We start from the raw sequence: 25019 nt of genomic DNA, 5'->3' as shown, positions 1-25019 counted from the left end.
TTACTGCATCAACTGATACAATCATGTGGTTTTTCTTTTTAGTCTGTTAATATGGTGGATTACACTAAGTTTCAAGTATGGAACTAGTCCTGCATTCCCAAAGTAAAATTGTACTTGGTAATAGCATATAATTATTTTGGTATCAATGTAATACCTGACCCATAGAGTGAATTGAGAAGTGTTTCCTCTTCTATTTTCTGGAAGAAATCATGTAGCACTGGTGTTGAGTCTTCTTTAAAGATTTGGCAGAATTCCACAGTAAAAGCATCTGGCCCCATAGAGTTCTTCTGTAGGAATTTTTTGGTTTGCAAATTAGACTTCCTTAATAGTTACAGAGCTGTTCAAATTACTCCATATTGGGTGGGTTTTGGTAGTTTGTGTTTTTCAAGGAAGCAGTTCATTTCATAAAGTTGTGAGATTTATGGGTGGATATTCTTTTGGTGGCTTCAGAGTACATAGAGATACCTTTCTTTCATTCTTTCTTAAAAGATTTTATTTATGTGAGAGAGAGTGAGAGAGTATGAGATGGGGGAGGGCCAGAGGAAGCAGCAGACTTCCCGCTGAGCAGGGACCCCCCCCCAATGTAGGACTCCATCCTGGGACTCTGGGATCCTGGGACTCCTGGGACTCCTGGGACTTCAGCTCATGACCTGAGCTGAAGGCAGCCGCTTAACCGACTGAGCCACCCAGGCGTCCCTTTGTTTCACTCTTGATATGGTAATTTGTGTCTACTCCTTTTTTTCTTAGTCTTGCTAGAGGTTGTTTCAATGTTGTTGTTTTCAGAAGAACAGCTCTTTAACTGATTTTCTCTATTCTTTTTATTTTCAATTTCACTGATTTCTGCCTTTATCACTATTATTTCCTTCTATTTGTTACCTCTGAGTTTATTTCGCTCTTATATTTCTAGGTTCCAAGGTAGAAGCTTATTGACTTGAGACTCTTCCTCTTTTCTAACATACATGTTCAGTGCTACAGGTTTTCCTCTCAGGACTGCTTTAGCTGTATTCCACATACTTTGATATATTGTATTTTCCTCTCCATTCTCTTTCATGTGTGTTTTTAGTTCCCTTGAAACTTCATTTTTGATGCATGGATTATTTAAAAGTGTGTAGTTTATTTTGTAAGTGTTTATAGACTTTTCTGTCAACTTTCTCTTACTGATTTCAATTTTTATTCCATTGTGGTCAGAGAACACACCTTGTATGGTATCAATTCTTTACATTTGTTAAGGTAAACAAATTCTAATGTATTATGTGTTGTTTTATGGCCCAGGATACGTCTGCCTTGGTGTATGTTTTTGTGGGCATCTAAAGAGAATATGTATTCTGCTATTGTTGGCTGAAGTATTCTGTAACAATTAGATTCTGTTCATTGATGGTAATGACAAACTCTTACTGATTTGGGGTCTAGTATTTCCATCATTGAGAGAAGGGTGTGGAAGTCTCATAATTGTTGATTTGTCTGTTTCTTCGAGTTTTCTCTTCACATATGGTGGAACTGTTATGTGGTGCGTACATATTAAGGATCACTGTCTTCTTGACTTGACCATTTATCACCCTCTGTGTCTGGTAACTTTCCTTGCTCTGAAGTCTACCTTACTTGATTTAATATAGGCACTCCAGCTTTCCTTTGATTAATTTGCATGATGTTTCTTTTTATCCTTTTAACTTGCCTACGTTGTAATATTTGAAGTTTCATTTAGACAGAATACAGGGTTTGTTGTTTTGGTTTTTTTCTTTCTTATTCTACTATGCCAGTCTCTCTCTTTTGGTTGGTGTAGTTAGATCATTTTCTTTTTGCTTCATTTTCTTTTTACTGACTTCTTTTGGGTTACTTGGACTTTTTTTTTTTTAGAATTCTATTTTGATTTATCCAATGCTGTATATTTGTTTGTATAGCATTTTTAGTGGTTACTCTAGGAGCTACATTATGTATACATAACTAATCAGTCTACTGGTATCTTCATTTTCCAGTTTAAAAAGTATAGAAACTCTACCTCCCATTACATCCTCTTGCCCTTCCGGTAATTTTAAGTATTTCCTCTCTATATATTTAGAATCACATCAGACTGTGTAATAATGTTTGCTTCAACCATCAAAATTGGTTTAGAAAATTCATGTGTAAGAGGAGTGCCTCCTATATTTACCCTTATTTTTCCTGTGTTTTCTTTCTTCCTGATTGTGTCCACAAGACCACCCCCAGGTTTGATGTTCACTAGGACTTGTGTGACTCATCCTAGTTGTACACATGACTACAAACAAAGGGATACATGGCAAAATCACCAAAGAGAAATGGTACAAGAGACAAAGTTCAGAGGAAACCAGGAACAAGCTTCGAAGAATCCTCTCCCAGTGGAGTAACACATGACCCATTTAACTCCTCCACCAAGGACTTGTGACATGTGTTAAATGTTGTCTAACAAGGAAGCTCATTAGAGGCTCAGTGCCCAACTTTTTTAGGGGGACTGGTCACACAGGCACTTTCAGCATAAACCCTACAGTTTGCATAGTTTTAGGCACAGTGAACCATTCTTATCAGTTCTGAGAATGGTGCTAACCCTCCAGAAATGCAAGATCCCAATGCCAGCCAAAGGATAATCTTGTAAGCAGTATTTCCTAAGAATAGCAGCCTCAAGCCTGTTAACTCTTTACCACACACAGATATTCCAAGGTTCCCTCTTTTATTGTTTCCTTTTTGTTTATAAAATTGCCTCTATCCACACTTCCGAAGACAAATCCTGTTTTCCCCCATCTGAGAATGTCCTGATTTTCCCTTCATTCCCGAAAGATATTTTCTTTGGTACAGGACTTGGGGTTGACAATTCCTTTCTTCCAGCACCTAAGAAACATCACACCCTTTCCATCTAACTTCTGTGGTTTCTGATAACACATCTACTACCATTCTAATACCTTTTCCTTATAAAAAATGCATTTTCTTTGGCTGCTTTCAAGATGTTTTCTTCATTTTTAGGTTGCAGAAGATTCATTATAATGTGTCTTGGCATGGATTTCAGTGGGTTTTTTATGTTTGGCATATGTTCAAGCTTTTTGAATCTGTAGGTTTACATCTCTTGCCAAATTTGGGAAGTTTTCAGCCATTAATTCTTCTAATACTTTTTCAGCCTCTGTCTACCTTCACTTCTTTTTCCAGAACTACGATGACACAAATGTTAGGTATTTTGTTATATTCCCATAGGTTTTGAGGCTGTGTTCATTAATTTTTTCCCAGTATATTTTCTCCCTGTTTTGCAGATTGGATAATTTCTATTGTTCTGTCTTCTAATTCACTGATTTCTGTGTTACCTCTAATCTGTTAGTAAGCCCATCTACTGAGCTTTATCTTTCAGGTATGTATTTTTCAGTTGTGCAATTTCCATATACTTACTCACTGTATCTCCTATTTCTTCAGAGACTTTCTAATTTTTCATTTATTTCACATGTTCTTTTAGTGTGGATATCCAGTTGTCCAGGCACCATTTGTATGGACTGTCCTTTTCCAGTTGATGGTCTTGGCACCCCTGTCAAAAATCAATTGACCACATATGTGAGGGTTTTTTCTCAGGCTCTCAGTTCTATTCCATTGATCTATATATTTATCCTTATGTCAGTGAGAACCTATTTTGCCACTGTTTGTAGCTTGGTACTAAGTGTTGAAATCAGGCAGTGTGACTCCTCCAAATTTGTTTTGAAGACTCAAGATCCTGTGATATTCTGAATGAATTCTCTTCTGTTTCTGTAGGGGAAAAAAAAAGTGTGAATGGAATTTTGATGGGGACTGTTTTGAACCTATAGATCACTTTGGGTAGTACTGTCATCTTAGCAATACTAGGTTCTTCTAGTCCATAAGGGTGGGAAGTCTTTCTATATACTTGTCTTCTTTAATTTCAGTAATATTTTATAGTTGTCAGTGAACAAGTCTTTTGCCTCCTTGGTTAAATTTATTGCTGAGTATTTTATTCTTTTAGAGGCTATTGTAAATTGGAATTTTACTGGAATTTATTCTTTGGAATTTATTTTATTGGAACTTATTTCCTGTTTGGATAGTTTGTTGAAAATATACAGAAATAAAACTTTTTCCATGTTGACTTTGTATCCTGCAATTTTGCTAAATTTATTTCTTAGCTCTGACTTTATGTGTGGGGATTTTAAGGTTTTATGGATATGAGAGAATGTTTTCAGTAAAGAGATCATTTTATTGCTTTTCCAATTTGGATGTCTTTTCTTTTTCTGCCTAATTATCCTAGCTAGAACTGCCAGTACTGTGTTGAACAGAAGTGGCAAAAGCTAACATCTTTATCTCATTCGTGTTTAGAAAAAAAGCATTCAGTCTTTCACCACTAACAACGATCAATGATATTAATGTGGATTTTTCATATATGACCTTAATCATGTTGAGGAAGTTCCTTTTATTCCTAGTTTGCTAAATGTTTTTTCATGAAAGGGGGTTCAGTTTTGTCATATGCTTTTTCTGCATTAGTTGAGATAATCATGGTTTTACCTGCATTCTCCTAATGTGGTATATTACAGAACTGATTTTAGTATGTTGAAACACTCTTGCATTCTGGGAGTAAACCTCACTTGCTTAAGAAGTACAACCCTTTTAATACGCTGCTGAATTAGTTTTGGACATATTTTGGTGAAGATTTTTGCATCTGTGCTGATAAGGGATATTAGTCTATAGTTTTCTTTTCCTGCAGTGTCTTTGTCTGAGACCTCTGGTAACAAAGTAATGCTGTCCTCATAGAATGAGTTAAGAAGTGTTTTCTTCAATATTTCAGAATAGAGAAAAATTTTAACTCTTCTTTATATGTTTGGTAGAATTAACAAGTAAAGCCATCTGGTTGTGAGGGTTTTTTTTATTATTGATTTGATTTAATATCTTCACTATTCCTAGGTATACTCAGAATTTCTGTTCTTTCCTGAGTCAGATAGATTGTGCATTTGTAGAGATTTATCCATTTCACCTTGGGTAGCCAATTTTTTGGCATACAGCTGTTCTCTTATGTAAGTATTCCCTTATAACCCTTACTTTAAAAAAGGGGGGACAGTAATGTCTCCAAGTTCATTTCTGATTTTAGTAATTTGAGTTACTTATTAGTCATCTAGATAAGGGTTTGTCAATTTTGTTGATCTTTCTAAGGAACCAGCTTTAAGTTTTGTTGATTGCTCTATCATTTTTCTGTTCTCTATTTTACCTTATCTTTGCTCTAACTTTTATTATTTCTTTCCTTCTTCTAGTTTGGGTTGTTTGCTCTTGTTAAATTGTACTATTAGGTTGCTGATTTTAGATCTTTCTACTTTTTACATGATGCATCTATAGCTATGAAGTTCGCTCTAAGCATTGCTTTTGCTGTATCCCATAATTTTAGTATATCTTGTTTTTACTTCCATTTGTCTCCACGTATTTTCTACTTTCTCTTGTGATTTTTCTTCGATTGAACGGTTGAGAGTGCTACTTAAATTCCACATATTTGTGCATTTTCCAGAGTTCTTCCTGCTATTCATTTGTCGTTTTTATTCCACTGTGATCAGAAGTTACTTTGTATCATCTCAGTCATTTCAATTTCATTAAGACTTACTTGTGGCCTAATATATGGTCTATCCTAGAAAATGTTTTAGGTGCACTTGGGTGAAATATATATTTTGCTATTGTTGAGTGGTAGTATGTGTGGTGTATGTGTTTGTATGTGTGTGTACTAGTTGCAACTGATATATAGTGTAGTTCAAGCTGTGTATTTCCTTTGATCTCCTGTCTGGCTGCTCTATCCATTATAGAAAATTGGGTACTGAAGTCTACACCCATTATTGTAGAACTGTTTTTCTCTTCAGTTCTGCACAATTTTACTCCATATATGTTGGGACTATACTGTTAGGTATGTACATATTTATAATTGTTATATCTTCTCTCCACAGTGAACCTGTTTTCAACATATATCCTTCTTAATCTTTTATTATTCTTTTTAAACTGAAATATAACTGACATACAATATCCTCTTAGTTTCACGTGTACATCATAGTGATTCAATATTTGTATACATTACAAATATAACCCCACAATGTCTAGCTACCATCTGTCACCAAAGTTACTACAGTATTATTGACTATATTCCCTCTGCTATACATTGCATCCCTGTAACTTACTTATTTTGTAACTGGAAATTTGTACCTCTTAATCCCCTTCCCCTCTTTGGCCCACTCCTCAACTCCTCCCCACTTGGGTAACTAATAGTTTCCTGTGTCCATGAGCCTGTTTCTGTTTTGTTGTTTGTTTTTCAGATTCCACATATAAATGAAACTGTCCAGTATTTGTCTTTAACTTACTTCACTTGGCATAATACCCTTTAGGTCACCACATCCATGTTGCCACAAACAGTAAGATCTTACTCTTTTCTTTATGGCTAATATTCCTGTGTGTGTGTGTGTGTGTGTGTGTGTGTGTGTGTGTGTATGCACTTCTTTATCATCTATTGATGGGCACTTAAGTTACTTCCATACCTTGGCTTTTGTAAATAATGGTAGAATGAACAGAGGGATGCATATATCCCTTTGAATGGGTGTCTTTGTTTTATATGGATAAATACGAGAAGTGGAATTGATGGATTGTACAGTAGTTCTATTTTTACGTTTTTGAGGAGTCTCCATACTGTTTCCCACAGTGGCTGTTTTCATTCCCACCAATAGTGCATGACACTTGTTATTTTTGATAAAAGTTGATATGACTGGTGTAAAGTAATACCTCATTATGTTTTTTAAAAAAGATTATTTTAGAGAGAGAAAGAGCGTGCATGCAAGTGGAGGGAGGGGGAGAGAGAGAGAATCTCAGCAAACTCCCTGCTGAGCACTCTAGTGTTCACTTTTTTTTCTTACGGTTTAGAGTTACTATCTAGTGTCCTTTCATTTCAGCCTGAAGCATTTTTTGTAGAGCAGGTCTACTGTTAATGAGCTCTGTTTTGTTTTGTTTTTTTTTAAGTCTGGAAACCTCTTAATTTCTCCTTCATTCTTGAAGGATAATTTACTGGATATAGAAATCTTAGTTGACAGTTTTTCTTCTAAGACCTTAAATATGTCATCCTACTGATTAGTGGTCTCCATGGTTTGTGATGAGAAAAAAGCTCTTAATCTTACCGAGGATTCCTTCCTTGTAGACAACAAATATCTTCTTGCTGCTTTCAAAATTCTGTCTTGGTATATGGTTTTTGATAATTTTGACTGTATGTCTGGGTGTGGATCTTTTTGAGTTTATCCTACTTGGAGTTTACTACACTTCTTTGATGTATAGACTTATGGGTTTGTTTTTTAATATTTGGGGAGTTTCTGGATATTTCTTAAAATTTTCTCTCTCTCCTTCCCCTCTGCAATTCCCACTATGTATATGTAAGTACACCTGCTGGTGTCTCACAGGTCTCTTAAGTCCTGTGCATTTTTCAATATTTTTTTTTTTTCCTGCTCCTCAGAGTGGATAATTTCAGTTGAAGTACTTTCAAATTCACTGACTCTATTATGCCTACCTAAATGTGCTGTTAAACCCCCATACCAAGTTTTTCATCTCAGTTGTTATACTTTGCAGCTTCAAAAGTTTGGGATGGCTCCTTTTTATAATCTCTTCATTGATAATCTCTATCTCTTCAAACATTGTTGGCCTACTTCCTTTAGTTCCATGTTCATGGTTTCCTTTAGCTCTTTGTGTATATTTACTATAGGTAGGCAGTTTAAAATGCTGCAGCACTCTTCTGCCATAAAGTACGAGCTTCTTTCTTCACCAAATTTTCCACTTTTGACTAGGTTCCAAAGTTTGACAAAAGGTAATTCTGGGTTTTAGCAGCTCGTTAGTTGCTTTGCAGCAGGCACAGAGCCATGTATTTCCCTTACTCCACCATTTTGATGTCACAGTGCAATTTCTTCTTTGATGTAAGGATCAGTGAAGAAATGTGTTGTTTAGATTTTAAATCTTTGAGATTTATTTAGGTATCTTATTATTGGTTTCTAATTCGACTGGAGTCACACAGCTTATATTCTGTATTCCTTAAATTCCTTCAAATTCACTAAGTCTATCTTGCTGAGCATACCAGACACACTTTAAACAATGTATGCTCCGTAGCTGTACGGTACAGTGGTCTATAACTACTGATCAAGATGATGTAACTGGCAGTTTTCTTTAGATCGTGTACGTCTTTACTGCCTTTTTACCTACTTGTTCTATCAGTTGCTCAGAGGGGATTAAATTCCCAATAATTGCCTTTTCCTCCCTTTAATTCTGTCGATTATTTTAAAGTTTTGTTATTAAACACATACATACATAACTGCTATGTCTTCCTGCTAAAGTGACTCTTTTATCATTTTGAAATGGTTTTCTTTCCCTTTGTCTTGAAGTTGATTTTATCTGATGTTACCACATTTTACTTTTCCACATTGAGCACAGTTAAAAAAGACTTACAAGCCCTTATCTGATCATTTCATCCACAGGGTGAATTATATCTCAAAAAAATTAAAATTCGAAAGATGGCTAAGATTCAGAATAGTCAAGAAAAGAGTAGAGGGCTAACAATCTAAATGAAGTATGTAGGGAGGCAGGGAACACAGATGCCATGAGCAGAAGAAGAGAAGGGAAAAGTCCATGATGTGGGTGAGGAGAAGCGCCTGGCAGGAGGGAAAGGTAGCTAGTGGCAGCATAGAAAGCAGAGGTGTTCTAGTATCCTGTAGATGGTTTTGAAAGCAGGCAAAGAATACAGACACTCTACTACAGAACTGTAGCTCATACAATTTAAAATACGCATTTCTTCTCACTTGGCCATATTTTGTGGTGAGAAGAACTGTCAGACTAAAATTCATCTCATGAACAAAATTTCCCACAGAAATAGGTTCTCAACGCACGCCAGAGTGGCTCAGTTGTTGGGCATCCCACTCTTGATTTCAGCTCAGGTCGTGATCTCAGTGTTGTGGGACTGAGCCCCACATCAGGCTCTGTGCTCAGTGGGGAGTCTGCTTGAGTGTCTTTCCTTGTCCTGCTGCCCCTACCCCTACTTGGGTGCTTTCTCTCTCTCAAATAAATAACTAAATCTTAAAACACACACACACACATAGGTTCTCAAACATTGGGAACAAGTTAACTTCACAATGACCAAGAAATAGTGGGATGGGGTAGTTAAAATCTGTGAATGTTTTTAACCTATAAAGAGTCATAGATCTGAATATGAATGTAGGTGGTTTCACCTTTATTATTATGTTCAGTTAGCCAACATAAAGTACATCATTAGTTCTTGATGTAATGTTCAATGATTCATCGGTTGCGTATAACACAGTACTCATCACAAGACGTGCCCTCCTTAATACCCATCACCCGGTTACCCCATCCCTCCACCACCCCCTCCCTTCTAGAACCCTCAGTTTGTTTCCCAGAGTCAAGACTCTCGGGGCGCCTGAGTGGCTCAGTCGTTAAGCATCTGCCTTTGGCTCAGGTCATGATCCCAGCGTTCTGGGATCGAGCCCCGCATCAGGCTCCCTGCTCGGCAGGAAGTCTGCTTTTCCCTCTACCTCTGTCAAATAAATAAATAAAATCTTAAAAAAAAAAAAAAGAAAGAAAGAAAGGAAGACTCTCTCATAGTTTGTCTCCCTCTCTGATTTCTTCCCATTCAGTTTTCCCTCCCTTTCATTATGGTCCTCTGCACTATTCCTTATGTTCCACATATGAGTGAAACCATATGATAATTGTCTTTCTCTGACTGACTTAAGTTAGCATAATCCCCTCCAGTTCCATCTATGTTGATCCAAATGGTAGGTATTCATCCTTCCTGATGGCTGAGTAATATTCCATTGTATATAAGAACCACATCTTTCTCCATTCATCTGTTGGAGGACGTCTCGGCTTCTTCCACAGTTGGGCTATTGTGGACATTGCTATGAACACGGGGGCACATGTGCCCCTTCTTTTCACTACATCTCTATCTTTGGGGTAAATACCTACTAGTGCAATTGCTGGGTCGTAGGGTAACTCTTTTTTTAACTTCTTGAGGAACCGCCATACTGTTTTCCAGAGTGGTTGTATCAGCTTGCATTCCCACCAACAGTGTAACAGGGTTCCCCTTTCTCCACATCCTCGCCAACATTTGTTGTTTCCTGTTTTGTTAATTTTTGCCATTCTAACTGGTGTAAGGTGGTATCTCACTGTGGATTTGTATTTCCCCAGTGGCTAGTGATGTTGAACATTTTTTCATGTCTGTTAGCCATTTGTATGTCTTCTCTGGAGAAGCGTCTGTCCGTTTCTTCTACCCATTTCTTGACTGTATTATTTATTTTTTGGGTGTTGAGTTTGAGAAGTTCTTTATAGATCTTGGATACCAGCCCTTTATCTGAAATGTCATTTGCAAATATATTCCCTCATTTTGTGGGTTGCCTCTTAGCTTTGTTGACTGTTTCCTTTGCTGTGCAGAAGCTTTTTATCTTGATGAAGTCCCAAAAGTTCATTTTTGCTTTTGTTTCCCTTGCCTTTAGAGACATGTCTTGAAAGAAGTTCCTGTGGCCAGTGTCGAAGAGGTTACTGCCTATGTTCTCCAGGATTTTGATGGATTCCTGGGTTTCTTCATCTTTAAAGATCTGACACTGAGGTAGTCACTAGTTTTAATACAATTTTATTAAAATCTATCAAAAATGTGCATAGACCAAAGATATTAAGTTCCAATGACAGGAATAAATGAAATGTCCATCAACTGATGAATGAAAAAATAAAATGTCATATAGCCATAGAATAGAATGCTATTCGACCATGAAGAGGAATGAAATATTATTGATTTGGGCTACAACATGAATGAACCTTGAAAATATTATGCTAAGTGAAAGAAAACAGACACAAAAACCATATAGTATATGATTCCATTTATATGAAATACCCAGAATAACCAAATTTATAGAGACAGAAAATAGGTGAGCACTCGCCAGAGGTTAGGAGAGGGGAGAAAAGGGAGTGATTCCTAATGGTTGTGGGGTTTCTTTGGGAGTTATAAAAACATTATAGAATTAGATAGTGGTGAGGGTTGTACAACTTTGTGAATATACTAAAATCTACAAACTGTACACTTTAAAATGGTGAATTTTACTGGATGTGAATTATACCTCAATAAAGGAACTTTCAAATGTTTAATTCCAATGATAGTTAAATGCCTAAATAAGTTGGGAGTCTTCTAAGAATGGGGGCTATGCTGTGGATATCACTGTTTGTTGACCAAAGGATCCTTCACACAGTAGACATTCAAAACAATTTTTTAAGATTCAATGAAAGAGTGCTAATTTCTTTCTAGTTAACGACCTGTAGGTCCAGCCCTGATCTAGGGCTGCAGGTCACAACCCTAAAGCATATTCCAATTTCTTCTATCAGGCCAAACTCCTTAGACATGCCTAAAGACCATGTGTGTATATGGTCAACAACATATTCAATTAAAATATAGGTCAAAAGATTTTATATAATTCAGATCAGATATATACCAAAGTTAAAAAAAATATATAGAACAAAGTATATGGAAATGCAATTTAAAGAATCCCAAAACATGTAATTTCTATGTCTCAAATAACAAAGAGCAAAGCAAAGAAACACTTTTGTTCTTTCATTCTTTCAAAAAAAGTTAAGATTATTTGGAGTGCCTGGGTGCCTCAGTTGGTTAAGCATCTAACTCTTGATTTCAGTTCAGGTCATGATCTCAGGGTTGTGGGATTAAGCCCCACACTGGGCTTCATGGTGGGCATGGAGCCTGCTTAAGATTCTCTCTCTCCCTCTTCCTCTGCCCCTCGTCTAAAAAAAAAAAAAAAAAAAAATTCAGACTGTGGTCCCTTTATGAAACAAGCAGGTTTGGATGCCTAACACTCTTCCAGGTATGGAAACTTCATCTTAAAAAACTAAGCCCTTCAGATACTTATGCCCTCACATCATTTTCACAAGGAAATGAATAAAAGAAAAAAAATGTATATGGAGAGATACTGATCACAGACAGGATGAGATATACAGGGTGTGCTAAGAATCCCACAGGAAGTGGCAGAGTAGGGACAGAAAAAGTGAGCCAGTGCTACATTCCATTTTGGCCCAGAATGCTTCTCTAGTAACATCATAAATGGTAAAGTGAGACATAAAAAAGTTCTCTCTCTTAAGTAACACTTGGAGGGAAAATGTTTATGTAGTGCAAGGTATAAAACACTTGACAACTGAGGGACACACAGCTCTCAATGGTTCTGATAACCATTTTTAACTTGTACAGTAAGAGGCAAATATCCATCATATGAGCCCAGTATTAAGATCAAGTTCAGATCTTCTTGCAAAAAAAAATTCTAACTTGATATCACAGGCAATGAAAAACAACTGAATACAACTGACACTATTTTGTGTGACTGATATGATTATACACAAAAGTATCCCAGTTGGTATCTATTTAGGTGGTTAGTAAATATTAATTTTATCCAACTATTGTCAAATTCACATGCTGCCTAATTTTAGGGATTAGAAAATCTTTCCTTTTGGACATATATTCGTTCGCTCAGTTACAGTTGACCTTTGATCAACATGGGGGTTGGGGTGCCGACCCACCATACAGTCAAAAATCTGTGTATATTCATTCACTCCCCAGAAACTTAGCCTACAATTAACCAGAAGACTGACAACATAAACAGTGAACATATATTTTGTATGTTGTGTATTACATACTGTATTCTTACAATTAAGTAAGCTAGAGGGAAAAAAAGTATTAAGAAATTCATGAGGAAGAGAAAATACATTTATAGTACTGTCCCATATTTACTGAAAAAAATCCACACATAAATGGACCCACACGGTTCAAATCCATGTTGTTCAAGGATTAACTGTACTATTTATTTCCCAATCCTTGATTTCGACATGGCAAAATCCTTCAAAATCTAGCTTATCCAAGTTCAAGCCCACAATACCCAGCCTAGCTTTCCAGATTCTGGCTGAACTGCCCGTCCAGGCTCAGAATAGGTGAAGGCAAAGCGTTTAGGGGCCAGGAAGGTAATGAGTGAGTCCATCACAATCCTCAGCCTTGGCGTCGGGGGCAAAAGGGAGTACGACTACACTGTGAGACACTGTTTGGCTTTAGCTACTTGTCATCTGCCAAGAGTGTGGACTCTGGAGAGGGGTGAATGACCTATTCTCAGAGAAGTTGGCAATTCAGACCTTCAGATATAATCTTCCAATTTTTAAGTGTGGAAAACTCATTTAAATATAAAGTACAGGGGGCACCTGGGTGGCTCATTCGGTTAAGCATCTGCCTTCGAGCCCCATGTTGGACTCTCTGCTCAGCAGGAGTCTGCCTCTCCCTGCTTCTGTGCTTTCTCTCACTCTCTGTCTCAAGTAAAATAAATAAAATCTTTACAAAAATATATATACATAGCACAGGACTGGCCAAACTAAATGTATCCACGAGTCACAAGCAGACAACAGGTCCGCAGCCTCACCACTACACAGAGAAAACTGATGTGACCGAAGGCTATTGGCTGCTCCAAGCTTTCCAAATGGTGAGGGACAGCCTGCCAGTCACCCGGTTTCTGAGGTGCACTACACTTCCTATCACACTCCCACTGGACGTTCTTCAACTTCCCAAGTCCATCAGGGGCAGCTCAGGCAGCTCTGTAAAGAGCTTTCTCCTGAAAGCCTTCCTTCACTTTTTTAGGCCTTGGGAATCACTGGGCACATAAGCATGAATGTCCTGTATTTGTATTTTAACTGTGCTGATTACAGTTCACTACTTGGTGAATGTCTAAGTCATGAATAGAGCAGAGGAGTCTGAGAAAAGGCTCTGGAAGATGGGCCACACCCCCCAAATCAGGGCGAGATATGACCTAACACCACCAGGGCAGCTCCAGGACAGGGAAAGGCAGTAAGTCCATCCTGTGAAAGCAGGCAAAAATTTCAGGACTCACCTCATCCCTCACTGTCAGGAGCCCTGGGGCCATATTCCTGGTCAGCTGAGTGCTCTTCCTAGAGAAGAGTCGAATTGCAGGGCAGAGCTGGGGAAAGAGGAGAGAGGTAAGGGGGCGCCTAGGAGAAGCACCTTCCATTAGCCTCCCAGTTCACCACAGGTGAGTGGAGATAAGGAAGGCATGCTGTGGGGACATAAGAGCTGCCCATTCTTAACCAGTGTCCCCCCACCCAAAAAAAAGGGCACCCAGAGGCAAATCAGCAACAGGCTGTCCCAGTCCCCAGTTGAGAACTGAAGCCTTCAGCCCCCTGCAGGTAGATGAGACTTTTCTCACTGTGGGGACTCTGTTAAGAGGGAAAGGGCCTCAGAGTACCCAACGGAGAGTACTGACACTGAGAGCCAAAGTCACCTATCATAGGGAAAACAGAAGCTCCCCATCCACATCTTCCCTAAAGCCAAAGGACAAGTCCCAAGAAACCCAAACAGAAAGAGTGCTACAGGTCTCCACAGAATGTAGATTTGGGGGGGGGGGGGAGCGTGAAGCAGGGTGGGTGCCATCACTGTACTGCCTCCCCATTTAAATGCCCAAGACTGAGTTCCTGGGATTTTAAACGTGACTTGAGATTTAAGAAGGAGCAGTCAGCAAATGGCCCAGGTCTTCCACAAGCCAATGTCATGAAGAAATTATTAAGAGGGGAGACTTTCCTTAATGCAAAGACTAGATAACCATTCTTCAGATGTGATTATACGCTTCATACAAATGAACTATACGCTTTTTGGGAACTACAAAGGACAATTCAAGATGAACTGGGTGTTGGAGAACAATTGTGAACACTGTTTGTTAGCTGTGATCATGATACTCTGCACATGGGGAAAACAAGTAAGTACTGGGGGCGAACTGACATATGTAATTGTTTTAAAATGTGAAGCTTTCAGCAAGTTAATAGCATAAAAAGAGAGAGGGCTCTTTTGGAATAAAAGGGGCCTTTAGAGACCCAGCAACCAAATGCAACGTGTGGACACTGTTTTAGCAGTTTTGAGCAATCCAGGAAATATGAACAGTGGCTGAATGTTAGAGAACAGTAAAGAAATGACATTAATTTTGTCAGCCTCAGGTTAAGGACAGGCTGTGTTGACGGCCTCTGCAGGTAACTGTGGCTGTGCTTAAAGAAAGAGTGGAAGAGCCACCACTCACATACCCTGCTAAGTGCTGAGAAAGCAGCTGCTGTCCCTGAAGAACAGGAACAAAGCAAGGATGTCCCCTCTCACCTTCCGTATGAACGTCACACTGGAAGTACTAGTTAATATAAGAAGACAAAATAGATAAATAAATAAAAGGTACACAGATTGGGAAGGAAGAAACAATACTATCTTTGTCTGTAGATGACCTGATTGACTATTTAGGAAATACCAAAGAATCAACAAGAAATTTCTGGCACTACCAAGTGAGTATATCAAGGCTGCAGGATAGAAGGTTAATATACAAAAATCAATTGCTGGGTCACCTGGGTGGCTCAGTCGGTTAAGCATCTGTCTTCAGCTCAGGTCATGATCCCAGGGTCCTGGGAGGAGTCCCACATTGGGCTCCCTGCTTAGCAGAGAGCCTGCTTCCCCCCTCCCTCTGCTGCTCCCCCTGCTTGTGCGCACTCGCTCTCTCTGTGTGTCAAATAAATAAATAAAATCTTCAAATAAATAAATACCATGACTTTCAAAAGCAGGAAACATAGCTGACTTTTCTAACACACAGAAACAGACACAGAAGTTAGACAAAATGGGTAGTCAGAGGAATATGTCCCAGATGAAAGAACAGAACAAAATCACAGCAAAAGAGCAAAACTAAACATTGGTAAGTAATATGCCTCATAGAGAATTTAAAGCAATGGACATAAAGATACTCACTGTACTTGAGAAAAGATTGGAGGACCTCAATGAGACCGTTGATGAAGAGAAAACATAAAAAAGAACTAATCAGAGATGAAAAACTTAATAACTGAAATTAAAAGTACACCAGAGGGAATAAACAGTAGACAAGAGGAAGCAGAAGAATAAATTAATGACCTGGAGGACAGAGGAATGGAAAGCAATCAAGCTGAAGAGGAAAGGGAAAAAATAGTAATAAAAAATGAAAACAGAAAACTCAGCAACACCATCAAGAGTACTAACATCTGCATTATAGAGATCCCAGAAGAAGAGAGAAAAAAGGGAGCAGGAAATTTATTTGAAGAAATAATCGCTGAAAATTTCCTGAATCTGGGGGAGGAAACAAAAATTCCAGATCCAGGAGGCAAAGAGAGATCCCCACAAAATAAACCCAAGGAGCTCCACACCAAAACACATAGTAATTAAAATGGCAAAAAGCAGTGATAAAGAGAAAAATTTTAAAGCATCAAGAGAATAGAAAACAGTTACACATAAGGAAACCCTATAAGGCTATTAGCTGATTTTTCAGCAGAAACTCTGCAGACCAGAGAGTGGCATGATATATTCAAAGTGCTAAAAAGGAAAAATCTGCAACTAAGAATACTCTATCTGGCAAGGCTATCGTTCAGAATAAAAGGAGCAATAAAGAGTTTACCAGACAAACAAAAGTTAAAGAAATTCATGACCACTAAACCAACCCTACAAGCAACGTTAAAGGGGACTTTATGAGAGGAAACAAAAGACCATAAGCAGGAGTGAGAAAAGTAGGAAGCACAAAAGCAGTAAAATTAAGTATATTTATAAAAATCAGTCAAGGGAGGGGCACCTGGGTGGCTCAGTTGGTTGAGCATCAGACTATTGATTTTGGCTCAGGTCATGATCTCAGGGGAGATCATGAGACTACGTCCTGCATCAGATTCTGCACTCAGTGCAGAGTCTGCCTGTCCCTCTCCCTCTGCTCCTGCCCCCACTGGCACACTCTCTTTCACTCTCTCTCAAATAAAAAAAAAATAAAATCTTTAAAAAATGTCAGTCAAGGGATTCATAAAAAGGTTGTAAAGTATGACACCAGATACCTAAAACATGGCAGGAAGAGGAAAAAAGAATTGGCTCAAACTTAAGCGACCATCAACTTACTATGAATTGTTGAACACTACATCCAAAAACTAATGATGTACTATATGTCGGCTAATTGAACATAATAAAAAAAATTAAAAAGTAAACTGCTATATACATAATATATTATATATAGACCTTATGGTAATCACAAATTAAAAGCCAATAACAGATGAGCAAAAAACAGAAAGTACTCCAAGTATATCACTAAAGAAAGCCAGCAAACTGTGAGACAAAAAGAAAAAAGGAACAGACAAGTACTACAAAAACAACCATAAAAGAAGTAACAAAATGGCAATAAATACATACCTAATAATAATCACCTTGAATGTAAATGGACTAAATATAACAATCAAAAGACACAGGGTGGCATTATGGATAAAAAAGCAAGACCCATCTATATGTTGTCCACAAGAGCCTCATTTCAGAACCAAAGACACATGCAGACCAAAAGTTAAGGGGTGGAAAAGCACTTATCATGCAAATGGAAGTGGTAAGAGAGCTAGAGTAGCAATATATATATTGGACAAAATAGACTGTAAAACAGACTCTATCAAGATACAAAGAAGGACACTATATAATCATAAAGGGAACAATCCAACAAAAAGATACAACAATTGGTAAATATTTGTGACCCAACATGGGCGCACCCAGATACATAAAGCAGCTAATAACAAACATAAAACTATCAATAGTAATAACAGTAGGGGACCTTAACACCCCACCTATATCAATAGATAGATCATTCAAACAGAAAATCAACAAGGAATCAGTGGCTTTCGACAACACATTTGGCCAGATGGATCTAACAAATATACTCAGAACGTTCCATCCTAAAACAGAATATTTTTTTCAAGTGCACATGGAATAGTCTCCAAAAGAGATCACGTTAGGCCACAAAACAAGTCTCGACAAATTCAAGAAGATCAAAATCATACCATGCATGTTTCTGGACCACAATGCTATGAAACTAGAAATCAACCACAAGAAAAAAAATCTGAAAAGAGCACAAATACATGGAGGTTAAATAACATATTACTATATAATGAATGGGTCCACCAGGAAATCAAAGAAGAAATAAAAGAAACAAATGGAAATAAGTGAAAATAAAAATACAATGGTCCAAAACTTTGGGATACAGCAAAGGTTGTCCTAAGAGAGAATTATATAGCAATACAGACCTACCTCAAGAAGCAAGGAAAATCTCAAATAAACAACCTAACCTTACACCTAAAGGAGCTAGAAAAAGAACAAACAAAAACCTAAAGCCAGTCAGTAGAAGGAAAGAAATTATAAAGATCAGGGCAGAAATAAATGAAATAGAAGCTACAAAACCAAACCAACCAAACAAAAACCCAATAGGACAGGTCAATGAAACCAGCATCTGGTTCCTTGGGTGGGGGGGGGTGAGGGGGACCAATAAAACTGATAAAAAGTAGACTGCTTAAAAAAAAAGAGTAGAGTAGACTCAAACAAAATCATAAAGAGGAGAGAAAGAACTGACACCACAGAAATACAAAGGATTGGAAGAGAATATTATGAAAAATTATTTGCCAACAAACTGGACAACCCAGAAGAGCTGGACAAATTTCTAGAAACATATAGCCACCCAAAACTGAAGCAGGAAGAAACAGAAAATTTGAACATACAGATTACCAGTAGTGAAACTGAATCACTAATAAGAAACCTCCCAACCAACAAAAGTCCAGGACCAGACAGTTTCACAGGTGAATTCTACCAAACATTTAAAGGAAAGTAAGTAACTATTCTCAAACTCTTCCAAAAAATAGAAGAGCAAGGAAGCTTCCAAATTCATTTATGAGGTCAACATTACCCTGATACCAAAACCAGATCAAGACACCGAGAGAGAGAGAGAGAGAGAGAGAGAGAGAGAGAACTACAGACCAGTATCTCTAATGAACATAGATGCAAAAACCCTCAAAAAATATTAGCAAACCAAATCCAACAATACATTATAAAAATAATTCACAATAATTGAGTGGGATTTATTCCTGGGCTGCAAAGGTGGTTCAGTATTCACAAATCAGTGTAATATATCCATCAACAAGAGAGAGCACAAAAGCCATATGATCATCTCAGTAGATGGGAAAAAAAAAAAGCATTTGACTAAGAACAACATCCATTCATGATAAAAACCCTGATCAATACAGGTTTAGAGGGTACATACCTTAACATAATAAAGGCCATATATGAAAAAGCTGTAGCTAATATCATACTTAAAGGTGAAAAACTGAAAGCTTTTCCCCTAAGATCAAAAAAAGACAAGGATGGGGGCGCCTGGGTGGAACAGCAGTTAAGCGTCTGCCTTCGGCTCAGGGCGTGATCCCGGCGTTATGGGATCGAGCCCCACATCAGGCTCCTCCACTATTAGCCTGCTTCTTCCTCTCCCACTCCCCCTGCTTGTGTTCCCTCTCTCACTGGCTGTCTCTCTGTCAAATAAATAAATAAGATCTTTAAAAAAAAAAAAAAAAAGACAAGGATGTCCACTCTCACCACTTTTATTCAACATGATACCGGAAGTCCTAGCCACAGTCATCAGACAAGACATAATAGGCATCCAAATTGGTAAGGAAGAAGTAAAACTTGTACTACTTGCAGATGACATGAGACTATATGTAGAAAATCCTAAAGACTCCACAAAAACAAAAACAAAAAACCACCCACAACAACAACAAAACTAATAGTACTGATAAATGAATTCAGTATGGTCACAGGATACAAAATCAATATACAGAAATCCATTGCATTTCTATACATTAATAACAAAGTAGCAGAAAGAGAAATTAAGAAAACAATCCCATTTACAATTGCCTGAAAAATAAACCTAGGAATAAACTAAACCAAGGAGGTAAAGTATCTGTACTCTGAAAACTATAAAGCACTGTTGAAAGAAATTGAAGATGACAGAACAAATGGGAAGATATTTCATGCTCATTGATCAGAACAATTATTGTTAAAATGTCCATACTACCCAAAGCAATCTACAGATTTAATGCAATCCCTATGAAAACCAACAGCTTTTTTCTCACAGAACAAGAACAAATAATCTTAAAATTTGTATGGAACCACCCACCCACCCACACAAAAGAAACAACCCAGAAATAGCCAAAGCAATCTTAAGAAAGAACAAAAATAGAGGTATCACAATCCCAGATTTCAAGATATACTACGAAGCTGTAGTAATCAAAACAGCACTATACTGGCACAAAAGGCAGACACATAGATCAACAGAGCAGAAAAGAACACCCAGAAATAAAACCATGATGGTCAATTAATCTTCAAAGCAGGAAAGACTATCCAGTGGGAAAAAGTCTCTTCAACAAATGGTGTTGGGAAAATGACAGCTACATGTGAAAGAATGAAATAGGACCACCGTCTTACACCATACACAAAAATAAACTCACAATGGATTAAGAACCTAAATGTAAGACATGAAACCGAGAAATCCTGTAAGAGCACAAGCAGTAATTTCTCTGACATCAGCCATAGCAACACTTTTCTATATATGTGTCCTGAGGCAAGGGAAACAAAAGCATAAGTAAACTATTAGGACTACATCAAAATAAAAAACCTTCTGCACAGCAAAGGAAACAATCAACACACCTGAAAGACAGCCTACTGGATGGGAATATATATTGGCAAATGACATATGCAGTAACGTTTAGTATGCGAAATATATAAAGAACTTCTACACCACCACCAAAACCCCCCCAAATAATCCAATTACAAATAGGCAGAAGAACAGACATTTCTCCAAAGACAACAGACACATGAAAAGATGCTCAACATCACTGATCATCAGGGAAATACAAATCAAAACCACAACAAAATACCACCTCACACCTGTCAGAGCAGCTAAAATAAAAAATACAGGAAACGAATACTGAAGAGGATGTGAAGAAAAAGGAACCCTCATGCACTGTTAGTGGGAATGCAAACTGGTGCAGCCACTGTGGAAAACAATATGGAGGTCCTTCAAAAAAATAAAAATAGAACCGTATACGATACAGTAATTTCACTATTTGGTATTTACCCAAAGAATATGAAAACACTAATTTGAACAGGTATAAACAGGTATATGTACTCCTATGCTTACTGCAGCATTATTTACAATAGCAAAGATATGGAAGCAACCTAATTATCCAATGATAGATGAATGGATAAAGATTTGATACACACACACACACAAAATGCATTACTTAGCCATAAAAAAGAATGAAATCTTGTCATTTACAACATGAATGGATCTAGAGGGTATAATGCTAAGTGAAATAAGCCAGCCAGAAAAAGACATATACTGTATGACTTCACTTGTATGTGGAATTTAAGAAACAAAACAAACGAACAAAGGAAAAATGAGACCAAAAAGCAGACTCTTAACTATAGAGAACAAAGTGATGATTACCAGAGAAGAGGTGGGTGGGGAGATGGGTTTGAAATAGGGGAAGAGGATTAACAATACACTTATCCTGATGAGCACTGAGTGATGTATAGAATTGCTGAATCACTACATTTACACCTGAAACTAATGTTAACACTAATGTTAATTGTACTGGAATTTAAAAAAGAGAAAAGGCCTCAAAATGGATTAAACACCTAAATGTGAAACCTGAAACCATAAAATTCCTAAAAGAAAAGAGTCCGTAATTTCTTTGACATCAGCTGTCACAGCGTTTTCCTAAACGTGCTTCCTCAAGGAGGCCTGGTTGGCTCAGTTGGTTAAGCATATGCCTTTGGCTCAGGTCACGATCTCAGGGTCCTGGGATCAAGTTCTGCATTGGGCTCCTGGATCAGCAGTGAGTCTGCTTCTCCCTCTGCCTGCAGCTCCCCCTGCTTGAGCCCTCTCCCTCTCTTTCTCCGACAAATAAACAAACAAAATCTTAAAAAAAAAAAAAAAATATGCCTCCTCAGGCAGGAAAAACAAAAGCAATAATAAAATATTCGGACCACATCAAAATAAAAAGCTTCTGCGCAGTAAAGGAAACCATCAACAAAAGACCACCCCTGCTGAATGGGAGAAGATATTTGTAAAAGATATATCCAATAAGTGGTTAATATCCAAAATATTTAAGAACTTACACAACTGAACACCAAAAAAACATTTTTTTAGATTGGCAGGACCTGAATAGACACTTTTCCAAAGAAGACATACAGATGGCCAACAAACACATGAAAACATGCTCAATATCACTCATCAAGGAAATGCAAATTAAAACTACAATGAAATATCACTTCACACCACTCAGAATGGCTAGTATTAAAAAGACAAGAAATAACGAGTGTTGTCAAGGATATGATGAAAATAGAACCTTCACACACTGTTGGTGGGAATGTAAATTGATACACTGGTACAACCACTGTGTAAAACAGTATGGAGTTTCCTAGAACACTTAAAAATAGAACTACCACGTGATCCAGTAATTTCACTACTGGGTATTTACCCAAAGAAAATGAAAATGCTAATTCAAAAAGATACATTCATCCCTATGTTTACTACAGCATTATCTACAATAGCCATGAGATGGAGGCAACCTGAGTGTCCATCAATAGATGAATGGATGAAGAACAAAACATATGAACCAAAAAAACCCACTCAAACAGAAAATGGTGGTTGTCAGAAGGCAGGTGGTGGGGATGTGAGCAAAATAGAAAAAGGGGATTAAGAGGTACAAACTTCCAGTTATAAAATAAATAAAGCACAGAGATGAAAAGTACACCATAGGGAATAGTCAATAATATTGTAATAACACTGTATACTGAGAGATGGTGACTACACTTATCGTGGTAAGCACTTATAGAATTGTTGAGTCAATATACTGTACATAAACTAATGTAACATTGTATGTTAATTATACTTTAATAAAAATTTTTAATAAAAAAATTCCTTATTCATAAAAGATGCATACTGAAGTATTCACAGGTAAAATGATATCTGGGATTTGCTGCAAAATACTTCAGAAGAGAAAACCAAAAAGGAAGAGGAAGAGCAGAATGGTGACAACTGCTAAAGCCAAGTGAGGGGAACAGAGACGCTCTTTCAATATTCTTGCTACATGTGGCTGTATTTGTAAAATTTCCATAATAAATTGTAAATTTAATAACCCCATCTCCCACCACACCCCCCAAAATAAGGAAAGTAGAAGAAACTTGAAAGGGTCTGGATCTGCGGACCGCAAACACTGGATGGTCTGATTCCATAGGGGCTGAGACGAAGGATCAGGAGAAAATGAATGTTTTTTTAATCAGTGTTAGATGTATGAGACAATCTTTAAAAATAGAGCACCTCTTTTTAAATTTTCATTAACTTTGAAAGGGAAAGAACAGCTAGCTCCAAGGTAAAAGTTACTTCACCCTCTACTGCACCATTTACGGTTCCACGAAATGAAAATTCTACCACCTAATGTGCAAGATGGCTGAGGAAATAAAAATATGGGCAGTACAAGACTACTGTTCTCAAGACAGCATTTCTCCCCATCTTTGTTTTGCCAGCACTGCCAAGGCCCTGAGAATACAGCGGAGTGAATGTATGGGGAGGTTGAAAGCTCCTGAATGAAGGCAGAGAAATGGGCCCCAGGAGGATACCTGTGCAGGAATGTGTCCTTTCAAGAACAGGCCAGGCTTCCTGGGAATCCACCTGCAGCTCTGAGCCCCACACGGAATATTACACACACAAAGCTGACACCATAAGAACACAAAGAAGTGGTGCCACCTGAGATGGGCTGCCAGGCCCTTAGGAGATCTCCCCTCCCTAACAAGCAGTTCCCCCTGGATGTAGTGGGGGAGGGCAGATTGCTCCAGGGCGCACCTGGGCATACCAGAAGCCGTTTCCACCTCAGGAGTCTCTCCCGGCCCCGAGAGCAGCCTGGAAACTTCCAAGGCTGCAGCTGGGTTCCACTTCACTAAAGCATCAGAACCAGGCAGGGAAGGGATGGACAGCCAGGAACACAGGCAGGGTGTGAGTTTTAGCGCACACCTGCTCTGAATTCAGGCTGACACCTGGTACATTAATCCTCTACATACCCACGGGGCTCAGAAAAAACACACATGAACGTTATTGATCACTTAGCATATGTCAGACGTAAGTTTTAACTCCACACTCACACCAGCTCCAGCAGGCCTTGCTCAGGAAGAGCCAGTGAGAAAGGGGCAGACCTGGATTTGAACTCTCCCAACGGGACAGTTAGGGGGCGGGCTGTGGACAACTTGGGGAGGGGTCTCCCACCGCAAGCCTAGCACAGGCCCGCTGGACAAAGGCATTGCCCGAAGAGCTACACACTCTGGGGTGCAGACTGGGGGAGAAAGGATAGGGTTGATAACTGGTGAATCTGAGTGATAAACCCATGAACTTTACGACTACTGGGTACGCTTGGGTTTCATTTTCATAAGGAAAGTTAAAAACAAGAACTTAAGTGCGGAGGTCTTACCCTCCATTGTCTCTCCCACCTCCAGTAATTCAGGGGGGCAGGGGGAAGTGCCCTGTCCGGTGGACTTCACTTCAGTTGCGCCGCCCCAAGCTCCCGGAAGGGCCCCCACGGCCGAGGAGGCAGACAACCGGGAAGCGCCGATGTGGACCCAAGGACGCCGCACGCAACCCGGGGATGTCTGACCCCGCCGGGCCCTTCCAGCGCCCTCAGGGGTCCGCGGGCCCGAGGCCCCGACCCGAGTCTCTCGCCCCAGCCGCCCCCACCATCGAGACAAAGCTGGGTGTTTGCCCCAGGCTGATCTTCCCCGCCAAGACCTGGGCGCATGGAGCCAAGCGGCGCCGGCATCACCGCGGTGGGCTCCAGCGACCCACGCGCCCGCGGCCCCCGTGCCCCAAGTCACCCAGGCCAGCCCGGCCCCTCCGGCACAGGACGCTGGGACCCCAGCCCCGCCGGACAGCGCGCGCCCGACACTCCCGCCCACAGCCCTTCCCAGGTGGAACGCCCCGGCCCCGCCGGGAAAACCAAACCTCCAGCAACCCGCGGCCACAGCGAACCAACCCTGCTCGCCCTCGCCCGGCGTTCCCCACCCTGCCTCCCCGGGACCGCGGCCGCAGCGGACTCGCTTA

General features: G+C 39.0%; 1 protein-coding gene and 1 long non-coding RNA gene across 16 annotated transcripts in view; one reads left to right on the top strand and one right to left on the bottom strand.

Moving 5' to 3' along the window:
* The window catches only part of LOC123776498 (uncharacterized), a 68136-nt gene extending 56997 nt beyond the window's left edge, over nt 1-11139 (top strand). Inside the window, exon 3 of the long non-coding RNA XR_006775371.2 lies at nt 10488-11139. This is a non-coding gene — a long non-coding RNA (uncharacterized LOC123776498). The remainder of the gene's footprint in view (nt 1-10487) is intronic.
* ZNF169 (zinc finger protein 169) overlaps nt 1-25019 on the bottom strand; it is a 91697-nt gene that overhangs the window by 38470 nt on the left and 28208 nt on the right. For 4 of the 15 annotated variants that reach the window (XM_087858911.1, XM_087858917.1, XM_087858910.1 and 1 more), the window contains exons 2-3: nt 13914-14000; nt 155-3732 (exon numbers count right to left, since the gene is read on the bottom strand). The exons of 1 other annotated variant lie outside the window; for it this stretch is intronic. In XM_087858911.1, the coding sequence (XP_087715037.1) occupies nt 155-278 (124 nt within the window). In that variant the 5' untranslated portion in view covers nt 279-3732; nt 13914-14000. Of the gene's footprint in view, nt 1-154; nt 3733-13913; nt 14001-15111; nt 24847-25019 lie in introns of those variants that run through there. 10 more of the 15 variants (XM_045772522.2, XM_087858919.1, XM_087858920.1 and 7 more) reach the window with 6 other exon arrangements.

This window comes from Ursus americanus, chromosome 34, assembly GCF_024610735.1.
Source record: "Ursus americanus isolate L20-20 chromosome 34, mUrsAme1.1.p, whole genome shotgun sequence".
NCBI lineage: Eukaryota > Metazoa > Chordata > Mammalia > Carnivora > Ursidae > Ursus > Ursus americanus.
The sequence above is the reverse complement of the archived record's forward strand: the minus strand, read 5'-3'. Positions and strand labels throughout refer to the sequence as shown.